The sequence below is a fragment of the Bos grunniens genome, chromosome 8 (assembly GCF_055505025.1).
Source record: "Bos grunniens cultivar Pamir isolate PY7600 chromosome 8, Bosgru_T2T1.0, whole genome shotgun sequence".
Taxonomy (NCBI): domain Eukaryota; kingdom Metazoa; phylum Chordata; class Mammalia; order Artiodactyla; family Bovidae; genus Bos; species Bos grunniens.
In genome coordinates, this window is record NC_141172.1 from 5,887,255 (window position 1) to 5,903,652 (window position 16,398).

A 16,398-nucleotide genomic window follows, 5' to 3' on the forward strand; every position below is an offset into this window, starting at 1 on the left:
TTCCCCGGACGGACTCTACTGTGTTCTCTACCTGTCTTGTTTGTGGACTTTAGTCTCCCAGGCCTCCCCTTTGTCACAAAAGGTTGGCTCAAGAGTTAATGATTAGGAGAATGTGAACATGTAGGAACAAAAAAGTGCAATTTGGCCAAGAAAACTGGTAACAATTTAAACAATAGATCAGCCACACAGCAATCACAGAATCATTAGTTCCACCCTGAAGGACACGGATATCTGTGTGTATCTGACACACATTCCTGAGTTGTTTTGCAGATACTAAAACCTCCACCAGATGAATGTGACCCGGACTTAACAACTTAGATATGATGAATAGAGCATATCATATGAGAAATTAGATTATAAAAGGCTATGTGTTTCATTTTGGGTTTGATCTCTCATTCTTTCTGAGATCACCTGCTGTTAGGCTGCTGCTGCTGCTGCTGTTTCTTCAGTCGTGTCCAATTCTGTGCGACCCCATAGACAGCAGCCCACCAGGCTCCACCGTCCCTGGGATTCTCCAGGCAAGAACACAGGAGTGGGTTGCCATTTCCTTCACCAATGCATGAAAGTGAAAAGTGAAAGTGAAGTTGCTCAGTCGTGTCCGACTCTTCACGACCCCATGGACTGCAGCCCACCAGGCTCCCGCGTCCATGGGATTTTCCAGGCAAGAGTACTGGAGTGGGTTGCCATTGCCTTCTCCAGCTGTTAGGCTAAACAGCTGCAAAGCCATAAGAAGTTCTATGGGGAGGCTCATGCGGCAAGGGATTGAGGTGTGCCAACAACCACGTGAATAAGTTTAGAAAGAGACCTGTCCCAGCCTTCAAAGGAACATGCAAGCCCAGTGACAGTCTTTTCTGCAACCTCAGGAGAGACCCTGAGCCAAAGGCACCCAGCTAAGCCACACCCAGATTCCTGACCCACAGAAATGGTGAGGTAGCAAACATTTGTTGTTTTAAGCCACTACATCTTGGGATATTTGTCATGTAGTGACATACAACTGATATGTTCCCTTGTGATCTATCTATGTTGTGACCACTCTATTTAATAAAAGGTGTTGAGTAGCTATCTAGCTTATTCTATCATCTGAATTCCTCTCACAAAACAGAAATTATCTAGTCCTTGAAGATTGTGTATAAAGTCTAGTGCCCTTTGAATATGAAAGGACAGAGCCTCAACTACTTGCAATTTTATTTTATTGGCCAACATTACTGACATATAATTCCCCACAAGTGTCCATTTCATTCAGATATTTGGTATAGGGAGTTCATTGTATTCTATAATAATATTTAAACTCTTCTCTACATGTTATTTTAACTGACTAGAACTAACCAAAAGAGTAATGAATGGTCTTTTAGGTGGTAGAATAATGCAATATGTTTATTATCATCTTAATAATTTTCTGAGTTTTCCAATTTTAAAATAAAAATGTAATATTTAAGAATCAGAATAAAAACTATAAACACATATAGTATATAGGTATCTATGTACATATTTATATGTATATGTATTATATATATATTTGATTTTATACAAAGGAAAATTTGTTAGTGATTTACCAAAAGTATATTCAGTACAAAGAGATGTCAGAAATCTTCAGGGTAAGAAGTAAATGAAAAGAACTGGAAATAGAGAACATATTATTATTTTCCTGAGACAAAAGGGGAAAAGTAAGAGTTTCACATAAAAAAGAAACTAAAGAAAGGAAGGTTACTGTATCTGTTGCTTTTAAAGCCCAGGAACGGACTCTGTGGGAGAGGGAGAGGGTGGGATGATTTGGGAGAATGGCATTGAAACATGCATAATATCATATATGAAATAAATTGCCAGTCCAGATTCGATGCATGATACTGGTTTCTTGGGGCTGGTGCACTGGGATGACCCAGAGGGATCGTACAGGGAGGGAGGAGGGAGGGGGGTTCAGGATGGGGAACACATGTGTACCTGTGGCAGATTCATGTTGATGTATGGCAAAACCAATACAATATTGTAAAGCAATTAACCTCCAATTAAAATAAGTTTATATTTTAAAATAAATAAATAAAGCCCAGGAACTTGCTTTAAATAATAAGCTTTCAATACTACTGAGTACAGAAAAGGAAGATAAACAATGAATACTTGATTATAAAGTATCTGAGTATCTACTGCCCTTCTGGAGAGCTAAATTCAATAATAAAACTCAATAATTCCTCAGTCTAATTTATTATCTCATGGTAAATTAACTCCTTTCTCCTGCTGTGACAATCTGTACTTTGATAGCTTGATAGCTGATTTTCTTCTCTGTGTTCTTCTAAGGAAAGGCCTTTGTCAAAGTGCTTTCTCTTTCTGTGCCAAGGCCCTTAGCAATCTGGGGATAAGCCTCCTTTCAACACTCACGGGTGCCCACCAATCCACCCCCAGAATGTGATGAACTGTCTTCTGACCTTCCTTTTGATGATGTCCCTGACCACCAACCCATGGATCACTCAATGTTCTTGGGCTTCCTGGGCAGCCTTCCAAGCCCATCCCCTGGCTCCAAATCTTTTTGGATGAGAAACAAATTGTATAGAAAATGACAAAATATCATTGAAGATTCAGCCCTTAGTGTTCCATTAGGGAACTCAATGATTTGTGTTCATAAATGTGATTCCTTTGCAATGTAAACTAGACTTTCAAAGCCTTTCATGATTGGAGGAGCTAAAGATTCCCAGCCAGTCAGATTTAAGTAAATGCAATAGTCATCAGTAACCAGCATACTCCCCTGACCTGAACAACGCCTCCATGAGTTTTTAGGATGCTGATAGCGGCTTTTCCCCAGGTGCCACTGTCACAGCAACTTCAGAGGAGAAAAAATCCTGAGCCCAGGCTTAGGAAAAGCCATCTCCAGAGCTTTTGGCCCCCTCATTGGCCCTGCTCAGGCAAAGGCCTGTGAAACTGGCCTCTTCCAGGACCTCAATCCTTACCTCTTCACCAATCCTCCATCCCTAATTTAGTTCCTGATGTCATTTTTCAAGGCTTCCACAGCCATGGAGGGCCTGCTCAAATAGTGTGACTACATACTTCATTAGGAGTGGAAGGGGTATCCAGACAAAGCCATGGAAGAAAGGAGCTTCCTTTTGGACACTGACAACCAGAAGGAAGTTACTCAATGTAGAGTAAGAGCATCTAAGAAATTATGAAGACCAAATTAGATCATGAATGTGAACGCAGTCTGCAGCTTCTAAAGCTGGCATTCTTATTCATGTTTTCTTTAATCATTCCCTAGGTCATCCACATTACTCCAGTGTTCCTCTGTGCTCATTCCTTAGTGTCTGCAAGGTAATTGCTGGAGGAGGAAATGGGAACCCACACCAGTATTCTTGCCTGGAAAGTTCCACAGGCAGAGGAGCCTGGCAGGCTACAGTCCATGGGGTCACAAAGAGTCGGACACGACTGAAAATGCGCACACACAAGGTAATTGTGCCACTTTGTCAGAGACATGCTCAGATTGCATGGCCACTGTCATTCCTGTACTATTTGCTTTCCCAAATGCACCTAAGTCCCTTTCTTCCTTTTTGGTCTCCCTCACATCACATAAGACAGTGATGTATAACAATGTGTGTTTACTAAGATTCTAGACATAAAAATAAGCTGATCTCATTAGTTGGCTGGACAAAGAGACAATCAAACATAAGCTTCTGTATATCTCACAAGCCTGTGTATGGTTTCAAAAACAATTCCATTGCTGAAGTCTGCTAACATACATTCCCCAAAATATTAATAAATAGGTATGTTATTATATCTAGTGCTTCTCTTATTGTATTACTGGGGAAACAGATTGAATGTTTTTACTCTATAAAGGTTGCCTTAACCTCCAGGAACCATAAGACAATGATTTTTCAACAGAGTATCCCCTCCTCCCTTTATCATGGCTGCTATTTCTCTGTAAGTGCTGCACATTCTTCTGTCACTGCCCACACCCTGCCAACACTCGACAAGTGTCCTGTAAATGACTGATGGTCACGTCCATTTCATGGTATCTCCTGATATGAAGGCTCATTGGAATGCAGAAATGTTCTTGCCACTGAAAGGTTCAATAATCGTACAGCAACTCACTTCTTGAGTACTGAATGTAGAAAGAAGTTTTCTTCATCCCAGCTACAGATTCTCTCTGACTTATTCAACTATGAAGGTCTTGCTTTCCCTCCTCGGGGTTCTTGCCTTACTGTCCATAGTTCCTCAAGGTAAGAAGAAAACCTTTCATTCCAAAGTAATGAAAATATAAGTGAAAGAGAATACAAGGTCTTTCAAGAGTTTGAAAATAAATTAGAAAAGAGCAGATTGTACCATATAACAAAGAATGGGAGAGTAGTGGAGAGCTGGTGGTTAGGGCAACAGCTGTAAGGTGGTACCCTCCAGTGATTTAACCTATAAACTTTTACTTGAAGATTGTATTTGATCTAAAGAAGGTGAAAGGAGTTTACAGAACACAGAAAATTTGGGGAACTGAAAAAATTGGAAAATGAGCAGAGATTAGAATGGCAAAGGTGTACAGGAGGCTGCTCCATCATAATCTGTGGTTTACACAACACTCCAATCACTGATCTAGGTAAGGGCTTATGTGCAAATTACTTTATGTATGGTGGGACTTAAGATTCCATCTTAACACTTAACCAAGTAACCAATTACATGGGCCTACTTATTGAATAATCAATCTAACCCTCCCAAATTAACTTTAAAATCCATCAATACTATGTGTTAAATATATATTCATCATTGGGCTTATCAGTGGGTTTTACATTACTATCAATTGACATCTTTTATCATGCACTTACTACTTTAAGATCACCTTTTAATTCCTAAAGAAATTCAAGATTTCCTTCATGGTTCTCATTTCTTTTATGAGATAAAATTCATTCTTTTAAAGTGTACCATTTATGTGGTTTTCTGTATATTCCTAAAGTTATTCAACCATCATCACTATCCAATTCCAGAACATTCCATGACTCCAAAAAAGAAACTCCATATTCATTAGCAGTCATTCCCCATCTTCCTCCTCCCCTCAGACCCTGGCAACTATTAATCTATTTTCTGTTTCTATCCATTTACCTATCCTGGATATTTAACATAGTCAAATAACATGTAAATCTTTGTGTCTGTTTTCTTTCACTTAGCAACAGGTTTTTCAAAATGTATCCAAATTGCAGCAGGCATCAATACTTAATCTTTTTCAACTGATAAAATAGTATTACAGTAAATGGATATACTATCTTGTATTCATCCAGTCATCAGTTGATGGACATTTGGGTTGTTTCTAGTCTGGATCTTTTATCAATGATGTTGCTCTGAACATTTACATCCAAGCTTTTATGTGGATATATTTTCAATTCTCTTGGAAATATACCTGTGTTTTATGGTTACACTATGTTTAAATTTCTGAGGAACTGTCAAACTATTTTTCATAGCTTCACTACTTTAAAATCCCACCACCAGTGCCTGAGGGTTCCAATTTCTCCACATAGTCACCAGCAGTTGTTATTGTCTGTTTCTTTTATGATAGTCCTCCTAGTTAGTATAAAGTGAAATCTCATTGTAGTTTTAATTTGTATTTTAATTTGCATTTAATTTGCAACATGAATGATGTTGAGCATCTTTTAAGTGTTTTATTGGCCATGTGTATATTTCTCTACTCAAATTCTTTACTTATTTCTTAATTTAGTTGTTTTTCACTAGTCTGTTCTTCATATACTTTTGACATTAAACCTTTAGCAGATACAGGTTTGCAAATATTCTCTCCCATTCTTTAAGCTGTTTCTTTTTAAATATATATATATTTGACTGACATTGCTGTATCACTGAATATGCTTCCAGGCTCGAATTAGAAACAACTCAGATTCAGTTACCTCTGTAGGCAGATGACATGATCTTATATGTAGAAACCCCAAGATACCATCAAAAACTTAGAACTAGTACAAAAATTCAATAAGTTACAGAAAACAAAATCAATAAGCAAAAACCAGTTGCATTTCTACATATTAACAACAAACTGTTCAAGAGAAATTATGAAACCAATCTCATTTATAACAGCATCAAAAGAACAAAGTACTGAGCAATACAACTTAACCAAAGAGGTAAAAGACTTGTACACTGAAAATTACAAAATATTGATGAAAGAAATTAAAGAAGACACAAATAAAAGCAACATTTTATGAACATTTTAGCAGTATTAATTCTTTCAGCTGCTAAATAGCAACAGGTTTTTCAAAATGTATCCATATTGCAGCATGCATCAATACTTAATCTTTTTCAACTGATAACTATTTAGCAGCTGAAAGAATTAATACTGCTAAAATGTTCATAAAACCTAAAGCAAATAATAAATTCAGTAAAATCCCTGTGAAAATCCCAATGTTATTTTTCATAGAAAAAAAAATTTAGAACAGCTTTTTAAAACTTTTAAACAGCTGAAAAAAATTTCTTAAGAAAAATAAAAGAGAAGGAAGAAAGAATGAGCCCTAAAATTCTTATGCAGCCACAAAATTCCCTAAATACTGAAGCAACTTTGAGCAAGAAGAACAAAGCTGATGGCATAGTAATTCATGGCTTCAAAATATATTACAAAGCTATAAAAATTTTTAAAGTATGATACTGGCATAAATACAGGTATGTAAGGACTTCCCTGGTGGTCCAGTGGCTAAGACTGCACTCCCAATACAGGGGGCCTGAATTCCATCCCTGGTCAGGGAACTAGATCCCACATGCTGCAACTAAAGATCTGGCATGCTGCAATGAAAATCAAAGATCCTGCATGCTGCAACTAAGACCTGCTGCTGCTGCCGCTGCTAAGTCGCTTCAGTCATGTCCGACTCTGTGCGACCCCATAGATGGCAGCTCACCAGGCTTCCCATCCCTGGGATTCTCCAGGCAAGAACACTGGAGTGGGTTGCCATTTCCTTCTCCAATGCATGAAAGTGAAAAGTGAAAGTGAAGTCGCTCAGTCGTGTCCGACTCTAGCGACCCCATGGACTACAGCCTACCAGGCTGCTCTGTCCATGGGATTTTCTAGGCAACAGTACTGGATTGGGGTGCCATTGCCTTCTCCAAACTAAGACCTGGTATAGCCAAACAAATAATTTTTTAAAAATAGATATGTAGAACAGTGGAAGAGAATAGAGACCTCAGAAATAATCCCCCCACCCCAAAACACAGAGGGAACTGATATTCAACAAGAGTACTAAGACTACACAATGGATAAAGGAGAGTCTCTTCAACCAATGATGTTAGGGAAACTGGATAGCCATGTGCAGACTACATTTATAGAAAAAAATCAATTCAAAATAGATTAAAGATTTAAACAAGAGACCCAAAACTGTAAAATCTCTAGAAGAAAACATGAAGGAAGAGCTTCATGACACTGGTCTTCGCAATGATTTATTGGATATGCACAAGCACCAGAGGCAAAATGAGATAAGTAGGACTACATGAAACTAAAAAGCTTCTGCAGAGCAAAACAAACAATCAACAGAGTTAAAACACAACCTAAGGAATAGGAGAAAATATCTGCAGGCCCTATACTCAATGCTGCTGCTAAGTCACTTCAGTCGTGTCTGACTCTGTGTGATCCCATAGACGGCAGCCCACCAGGCTCCCACATCCCTGGGATTCTCCAGGCAAGAACACTGGAGTGGGTTGCCATTTCCTTCTCCAATGCGTGAAAATGAAAAGTGAAAGTGGGGGGGGGGGAAAGAAAAGTGAAAGTGAAGTCACTCAGTCGTGTCTGACTTGTAGCAAAACCATGGACTGCAGCCTACCAGGCTCCTCCATCCATGGGATTTTCCAGGCATTAGTACTGGAGTGGGGTGCCATTGCAATAAGGGTTTGCAGATTCCTTGCAGAACACATGAGGAGCTCACACAACTCAATAGCCCAAATAATAATAAAGCAGTTAAAAATGGGCAAGGGACCTGAACAGATATTTTTCCAGAAAAGATATACAAATAGCCAAAAAGAATACAAAAAGGTGTTCAAAGTCACTTATCATTAGGGAAATGCAAATCAAACCCACAATGAGCTATCACCTCACACCTGTTAAAATAGCTATTATCATAATAATAATAAGTATTGGTAGATATATAAAGAGAAACCTTGTACACTTTTGTGGAAACATAAATTGAAAAAGTAATTATGAAAAAATATGAATGCTTCTTTAAAAATTAGAACTAGAAACCACTATAAGATCCAGCTATTCCACTTCTGAGTATATATCCAAAAAATGATATTGAATAGAGATGCTGAAGAGATAACTGTACTCCTATGTTCAGTGCAGTATTATTCACACTAGCCAAAATAAGGAAACAACCAAAGTGTCTTGTCAATGTATGAATGGGTAAAGAAAATGTCTTATATGTGTGTGTTTGTGTGTGTGTGTGTGTGTGTGTGTGTGTAGTCATACAACAGAATATTATTCAGCCTTACAAAGAAGGAAACTATACCATTTGTATTGACATGAACAAATGTCCTGAAGGACATTATGCTAAGTCAAGTAAGTGAGACACAGAAGGATCAATACTGTGTGATCTCATTTATGTGTGGAACGTAAAAAAGTAAAAGTCAAAAAAGTAGCAAGTAAAATGGTGGATGCCAAGGGCTGGAGGGGCAGGGAAGGAAATGGAGAGATGTTAGGGTACAAACGTCCAGTTATAAAATGAACAAGTTCCGGAGACTTAATGTACAATACGGTGACTATAGTTAATAAAAATAGTCAATATAATGTATTATACACTTGAAATTTGCTGAGAGTAGATCTCAAGTGATCTTACGATACAATAAAAGAGGATGACCACATGAAGTGTTGGATATGTTAATTATCTTGTGGTGGTATCAATATATGTTATATTGTAATATTGCATTGTATACCCTAAATGTATACAATTTTTATCAGTCAGTCATTCCTCAATAAAAGTGAAAAATATATACACACATATGAAGAAAATGTGATATATATATAAGATAAATTCAGCATTAAAAAAGAAGGAAATCCTGCCATTTGTGACCACATGGGTGGACCTGGAGGGTACTATGCTAAATGAAATGTCAGACACAAAAAGACAAATACTGTGTGATGTCACTTATATGTGGAATCCAAAAATAGCACATTCATACTAACAGGGCCTGATGGGTGGAGGAAATGGGGAGACATTGGCCAAAAGGTACAAAGTTTCATTTATGCAAGACAGAAAAGTTCTGAAGTTCTACCTCACACAGTACTCACAGTTAACAATACAGGATTGTATACTTAGATTTTTCACAGTCTAGATCTTATGCTAAGTATTCTTACCACAATTAATAACAACAACAATAATAATAATAATAGAGGAAGTGAGAGGAAATTTTCATATGTGATTAAAGTGTCTTATGATCTTGATAGTAGTGATGATTTCACAAGTGTAAAGTGATAAAGTGAAGTCACTCAAGTGTAAACTAGTCACCAAACTTACTGAGTCATGTACATTTCAACTGAAAAAGACATATAACTACAGTGTCACCAACATACAACCCTCATTATTAATGAATGAAGCCATTAGGAATCAGTAGCTGCTATTATCTCCAAAAGATAGACAACCAGACATTAAGGGCCTCCTGACAAAACACACACACACACACACACAATCGCCTCCACCAGCTGCAGTACAGCCAGCTAAAGGAATCAAACATGAGTCTGGTCAAGTGTCTGAATCCAGTTGCCAATTTACTGAAAATACAGAGGACACAGGAACATGCTGATTTCTCTAAGAGTATGCAATCAGAAAATTATAAACTGTAGGAAACACTACAGGTTAAACACCCCAAGTTCTTCGACATAAGAACTGTAAGAAAAGTATAAAAAATGGATTTGGGAAAAATCTGTAGGTTTAGAAGGAATATCAAAAATTATAAAGAGAAAAAACTAAACTACAGTATCTAGGGATGAAATTCAGGTACTAACACTATTTTTAAGTAAGGAAATGCATGCGAGTGATTCTTATAAAACTTAGGCTTCCTTGGGGTAAAGGGATAGATGGAAACACCTATGATCAAGAACTGGAAACCAAGGTGAGAGGTCATGGCGTGTGGGACCCTGTGCAGGTCTCAAAAACCTCCTCAGTAAAGGAGGTAACAGCTCTGAGCCTCAACACACTGGAAAATGGAAACCAAGACCCAACTTCCCCATCCCATTCTCATTCTCAGTTGATGATTTGTTTTTTCACCAAGACAGGAAAAGCAACAAGTGACAAAATCCCCATTTCCCCACTACCATGAACCTTTACCTAATTTTATCTCACCCTGCCTTCAAAACTCATACTCTGACCTAAGGCCAACCCCTTCACCTGTACATGAGATTTCATCCGTACGCACTTTCAGAGACCTCACTTGTAAAATTAAACACCCTTTCCTGAATCATGAATCCCCACACTTAAATGGATCATTAATTTTAGCATAGCCAAAAAAATGCAGTGACAGCTCTTATCAGAAACGCTGCCCGTTTTCAGCCTCAGCTCACCGACTGCTCTAGAGAAGAAACCCTCATTTATCTTTATTCAGTACTGCCACTTTTCTCTTCTCCATTCTTTTTTTGTCATTTTTTTCTGGAAGTTCTTTATTGTTGTTGTTTTATTGTGAAACACTTCAAATAGTAAAGTGTTCAAACATTAAAATATACAAACACACAATACAATGTTTTCTCTTTTTAAAGCCAGAAGCCTCTTTTTTCAGGAAGGATGTCCTTCAGGATACTATAACTGCAGAATGAAGTGCAATGCTAACGAATACGCAGTTAAATACTGTGCTGACTGGACCATCTGCTGCAAAGAGAAGAAAAAAGTTAAGGAAAAAAAGAAGTGGTGAAAAGTCTAACTCCATCTTCTTCAGAAATCTAAAGATGTTTAAAACTCCCTTGTCTATATAAGAATAATTAATATGATGGATAAAGGAAATTCATGGTAATTATATATGTAGATGCTCAAGTTAAAGTAAATATTTTCTAAAAGCTCACAGTCTGTTTTCATGTGTGTACTTTTTCATTAATTTCCTCAACTTATATCCACCACATTGTCATTTCATCTATAGTAGGTATCCCAGCCCCACCAGTTTCAAACTATTTGACCTTGGATAAGTTCTTTAGTCTCTCTCTATCCCGTTTCCTTATCTATACAACCGGATAACCATGGTACCTACATCATAGTGTTGTGAGAATTACATGAATTGTGTGTATGTGTGTGTGTGTTCAGTCATGTTCGACTCTCTGTGACCCCGTGGACTGTAGCCTGCCAGGCTCCTTTGTCTGTGGGATTTCCCAAGCAAGACTACTGTTGCACAGATGTGCTAAATTTGTGAAATTTGTTAAGAGGGTCACTTATGATTTTTACATTTTTTTGAGTACATGGTATATTTCAAAAAAAGTTTTTAGGAAAATTTTAATAGGAAAAATTAACAATAAAAATATTGAAGACAAGGAATTCGACTAAGAGATTATTTCCATGGGAGAGACAACAAACTCCTCTAAATAAAGAGAAATACAGCCAACACAGAAATATTGATAGGCTAAAGCCATCATTTTAATGGGCTGGTACATCTCAGAAGGTCCTCAGAGGAAGTCAGCAGGAACCTCAGATACAACTATTTCCCAACCATTGAAGGCAAATGCTTTTTATCAATGCAGCAAAGAATTGACACGTCACAGAATACATGAAAGATTTCACTTTTATGACATGATTTCCTGCAAATACCTTTTGTTCGCCAGCATGTGTTAAAGAATCTTCTTATGAATGCATTTGCTCCACTTTTAACTGCCAATAAAAACAGAATTAAACACACCGTGCTTGCAGGGTCATAACGCCTTGGATAAGACTGAAGACTGCACTTTACAAAGTTTTAATGGTAAATTGAACAGGCTCCAAAGACCCCAGTCATGTTATGGTTGGGTGTCCCTTTTTCAGTTGCTTTTATGTTATTTCCCAGAGATGTATTATGAGTTACTAGTTTCCACAGTTCCAACGCATGTGAATCGCTCATCAACTATAGACAGGTAACAGAGCCCAGCAGATTTGCTTGGAACTATTTGCAGTGGAAAACATTTAGACCCCAGGAGTCTGTCAAGGCCCCATGGCAGGAGACACGCAGGATCTCAAACAAATAACAGTCTGATTATCAAGTGTCGTTTAAAGAAGGAAAGATCACCGACACAGAAGTACAGAAGCCCCTGGTTCTAGGCCCGCTTCTCGTTGACTTTTTCCTGCATGCCTGACTGCCTGCTCAGGCTTAATCACAAAGTAGTGGAAAGTGTTGATGGCTGGTGAATGGGTCTGGAGGACCTGACGCCTAGGTTCCGATCAGTGACTAGTCTTTCTCCTCACCTCAAGACCTGGGTGGCTCTGGAGGCTGAGGGATCAGGAGGAGTGGTAGGCAGGCAGCTTAAGAGGGTGAGGGTGGCTCCGAGTCATCCTACTGAATTCCCCGCTCTTGTGTGTTCAACCTTACCAGTCTCTCCACCCAGCCTGCCCAAGGGCCTCTGTAGCGTAAAAGTAAGCCGTGTGGTCTGACCAAAGGCCACTGGCAAGTGAATTTGCCTTTCACACGCCCATTATCCCTGGGGCACCCCCTGGGGACAAAGGAGTCCAAGGGAGACACCATGAGTCCAAAGGTCCTGCCATCCAGGACAATGGCAGAAATCTCACAATTCTCATGTGCCTCTCGAATACTTACCTATGGCCCTTAAATGATACCTTTAGAATGTGAAGCTTTCAGACAAAGGGTAAAAGCTCTCTGCTGACTTTAGCAAACCACAAGCAAAGTTGTTGACTCACCACTTCAGTGACTTAAGTGGACCCTTCTCAGTATCAAGTTGCTGGTTTCTTTCCATAGGACATAAATTTTGACCCCTCAAATCGATGTTCCATATGCTCCTATCATGCTTTAAAGTTAATATATTTGAACAACTTGCTCTATTTATTGATTCTGCTCAGCATCAAATTTGCCTTGGTTTCTAACTGACTTCAAAGTGCAAGTTCTAAGAGTCCTAGAGGAACAGTCCCTCTCCCACCCACTATGTATCCTCTAAAGGTCTCATGCTTTTGCTCTGCCAATGCCATCAGTTCAGTTCCCCAACAAAATTCACAGATTCCCTAGACCAAAATCCAGAACTAATGTCTTCTTTGAGACTACTATGTGTCCTTAGCATCTTATCTCTGTTCCCTGGAACAGCCTGGAGCATCCATCTCTGCCTCTCTGTTTCAATTTTCTTCATCCAAGTCCAGCTTCCTCCTCACTCTTGTAGGACCTCATACCCTCTTTCCCTTGATGGTTCATAATTCCACAGGGAAGAGATTCCATTTTACCTGGTGGAACATAGGAGAGCAGGACAAGGATCACAAGGACCAAGAGTAAGCTCCTCATAGCTGAACCAATCAGCAAAGGGACAGCTGAGAGCAGGGGAGAGGCACTCTATATGTAGGTCTTGAGCAATAGTGAGCTGCGTGACTAGTGAACCTTTTAGGAACAAGAACATCTACTTGCTCCACTGAGCAGTTCAATCAAATAAAGGTCTGTCTTTGAACATAATGTCTCACCATTAAAATATACTTCTTGAGTACCACTTGCAAAGTGCATTACTTAGGACTGTGGGAACAGTCCTAATGGCCTGGTAGGATGTTATGTAGGTTTCTTTGTATCCTCACTGTACATTCATTTAACAAATGCCTAAAGTATACAGAGAACTGTAAGGCTGCCTTACTTAGCTGACTGTGTTTTTGATAGCTGTCTTCAGTCTCTCACCTTGAAAAAAAGAAATGCCAGGTAGATATCACTCTTTGTTTTAAAATGCAAAGAACATGAAGCTTGGGTAGAAAAAAGGATTTTCTCAAGTTTATACGTATCACAAATGACAGCAACACAACTTACATGGCTCATGCATACAGAATAATTAAAGAATGGCCCAGCCCAGTTCTAATATGGCTGCAATCTACTGAGGGAAATCAGAGCTTCCCACAGAGCAGGGCAAAGTCCTATAACACCATCAACATGAGTCTTCCATGCTGGGCAATGTGGGCTATACAAAGAATTTGTGTTAGAACTCTTGCTTTGAAGGACTGAAGATCAAGAGTGCCTGACAGTTTGCAGTGCTTTACAAAACCTTTATCTGATCTTATATAAATACAGAACCCAGAATCAGACAATCCAAATTCAGATCTGGACTCAGCTTGATGAGCTTTCAGTAAGGCACTTGCTTTGCCTTTCCAAATGTCAGTTCTCTCCCCTGTAAAACAGGCTGTACACCATTAATGCTTCCTATTACAGAGGCTTGTGGTGGGGCCAAGCAAAGCAATTCTTGTAAACTGTCCTTTGTAAAACGTACACTTCAGGGGCAGTTAGACCCAGAGAACAGAAGAAGGCATTTAAAGCTAGAGAAGAAAAAAACTAGAGATGGGAGAAATAGGGCTCCTCTAACAGGAGAGCAAAAGAACCAGGACAGGAACAAAATCACTCCCTCCTGTGTGCTTTTCACATCCATGAAAATTTATATACATGTATCACTTGGGCTTCATGCATTCCAGCTTCAGGAAGTGTGCGATATGATTTTGATTACAGAGCTGGGGAAGACTCCTAAAAAGAACTGCAGAACAAAAAAATATGTAAAGAAAATTCGTGAAAGACATGAATTTGGGGAAATGACCAAGTGAGCATGGATGCACTTAGGGATATGAAAACCACTTTCCAGCCTGGAGCAAGTGCAGCCAGAAATACATTCATGCACCCCATCTGGCTCTGATCTCCTCTTCTCCAGCCAAGCTTCTTGGCCTCTATCTCTACTGTTGCTGCCATGCCCTGCAGAACCTGCTGCTTTACACCTTCTCCCACCACACCTTTCCACCTGCATTCCAGCGAAACGCTGGCTTGTCCTCTGAAGGGTACGGCCTCCCAGGAGTCTCTGGTGACTGGGGTCATTCATCTGCTGAGGCTCCACGCACCATGGAACAGGCAAGGAGCATTTGTTGTAAGACTAAGGAAATGGCCTCTTAACTGGTGTCCCATGTCATTTTTACATATTTATTGCTCCTCTTTCATGCAGTTATCAAATGACCTTTATAGAATTGAAATTGGATCATTCATTTGCCACAAATAAAACCTTTCACTGTCTTCCTATTGGGCTAAAGTAGAAACTGCTTACATGGACAACAAGCCCCCTCATCTGGCCCAACTGCTTCCTGCAGCCCTACCCGTCTCATGTGCCCACTGTCTCACATGGTCCACCTGACTGGACTTTACTTTTCTGAAACAAGCTCACCTCACAGCTTCTACCCATGCTCTGCACACATCCTGGAAATCTACATCCCTGCCGCCCAGTCTTCACCTAATATTTACTCATTTAAAGAGATATTCTCAGTGTTCTCCATGGAATAAATTTTCCTGGATACTCCCTACCTAAATTATATTCTCCCCTGTTAAATTTTCTCATAGGATCTTTGTTCATTATTCAGTTCAATTCAGTTCAGTTGCTCAGTCATGTCTGATTCTTTGTGACCCCATGAATCGCAGCACGCCAGGCCTCGCTGTCCATCACCAACTCCCAGAGTTCACTCAGACTCACGTCCATCAAGTCACTGATGCCATCCAGCCATCTCATCCTCTGTCGTCCCCTTCTCCTCCTGTCCCCAATCCCTCCCAGAATCAGGGTCTTTTCCAATGAGTCAACTCTTTGCATGAGGTGGCCAAAGTACTGGAGTTTCAGCTTTAGCATCATTCCTTCCAAAGAAATCCCAGGGCTGATCTCCTTCAGAATGGACTGGTTGGATCTCCTTGCAGACCAAGGGACTCTCAAGAGTCTTCTCCAACACCACAGTTCAAAAGCATCAATTCTTTGGCGCTCAGCTTTCTTCACAGTCCAACTCTCACATCCATACATGACCACTGGAAAAACCACAAAATATTAGAAATTGTGTATATATGTTTTTTGATTTAGTAGTTGCTTCATCACTTGACTACAAGTTCAGTGAGAGCATGGACCATGTACATCACATATACATCACATCAACCAAACCCAGTATTTTTTCTGGGGCACTGGATTAAGTCCTAAGGCTGCCATAATAAAGCACTACAGCCTGCGGGGCTTAAACAGAAGAACTGTATTGTCTCCCAGCTCTGGAGGCTAGAGGTCTGAAATCAAGCTGTCTTCAGAACTGCTTCTTTCTGAGGCCTGTGAAGGAAGGATATGCTCCAAGCCCCTCTCCCAGCTCCTGGCAGCCCCTGGCATTCCATGGCTGGTAGATGGTGTTCTCCCCAGGTCTTTGTATTGCCTTCCCTCCGTATGTGTTTGTGCCTGTGTCCAATTTTGCCCTCTTATACGGAAACAGTCATATTGAATTAGGGCCCATCCAAATGATTTTCAACTCAAACATCTGCAGAGACCCTATT

At 39.6% G+C, this 16,398-nt stretch overlaps 2 protein-coding genes across 2 annotated transcripts; one reads left to right on the forward strand and one right to left on the reverse strand.

Annotated features, from left to right (window-relative positions):
• Positions 1 to 4,138: 4,138 nt before the first annotated feature.
• Positions 4,139 to 10,836, forward strand: LOC147366588 (beta-defensin 43-like). The gene is made up of 2 exons (XM_086414725.1): positions 4,139 to 4,196; positions 10,685 to 10,836. Exons 1-2 carry the CDS (start codon positions 4,139 to 4,141, stop codon positions 10,834 to 10,836), a joined length of 210 nt encoding a protein of 69 aa, XP_086270851.1.
• A 771-nt stretch (positions 10,837 to 11,607) lies between these two features.
• On the reverse strand, positions 11,608 to 15,882 carry DEFB135 (defensin beta 135). Its single transcript, XM_086414726.1, has 2 exons — positions 13,326 to 15,882; positions 11,608 to 11,777 (listed from the first exon to the last, which is right to left on the reverse strand). The coding sequence occupies exons 1-2, from the start codon at positions 13,381 to 13,383 to the stop codon at positions 11,608 to 11,610; spliced, it is 228 nt and encodes a 75-aa protein (XP_086270852.1). The 5' UTR covers positions 13,384 to 15,882.
• Between the last annotated feature and the right edge of the window lie 516 nt (positions 15,883 to 16,398).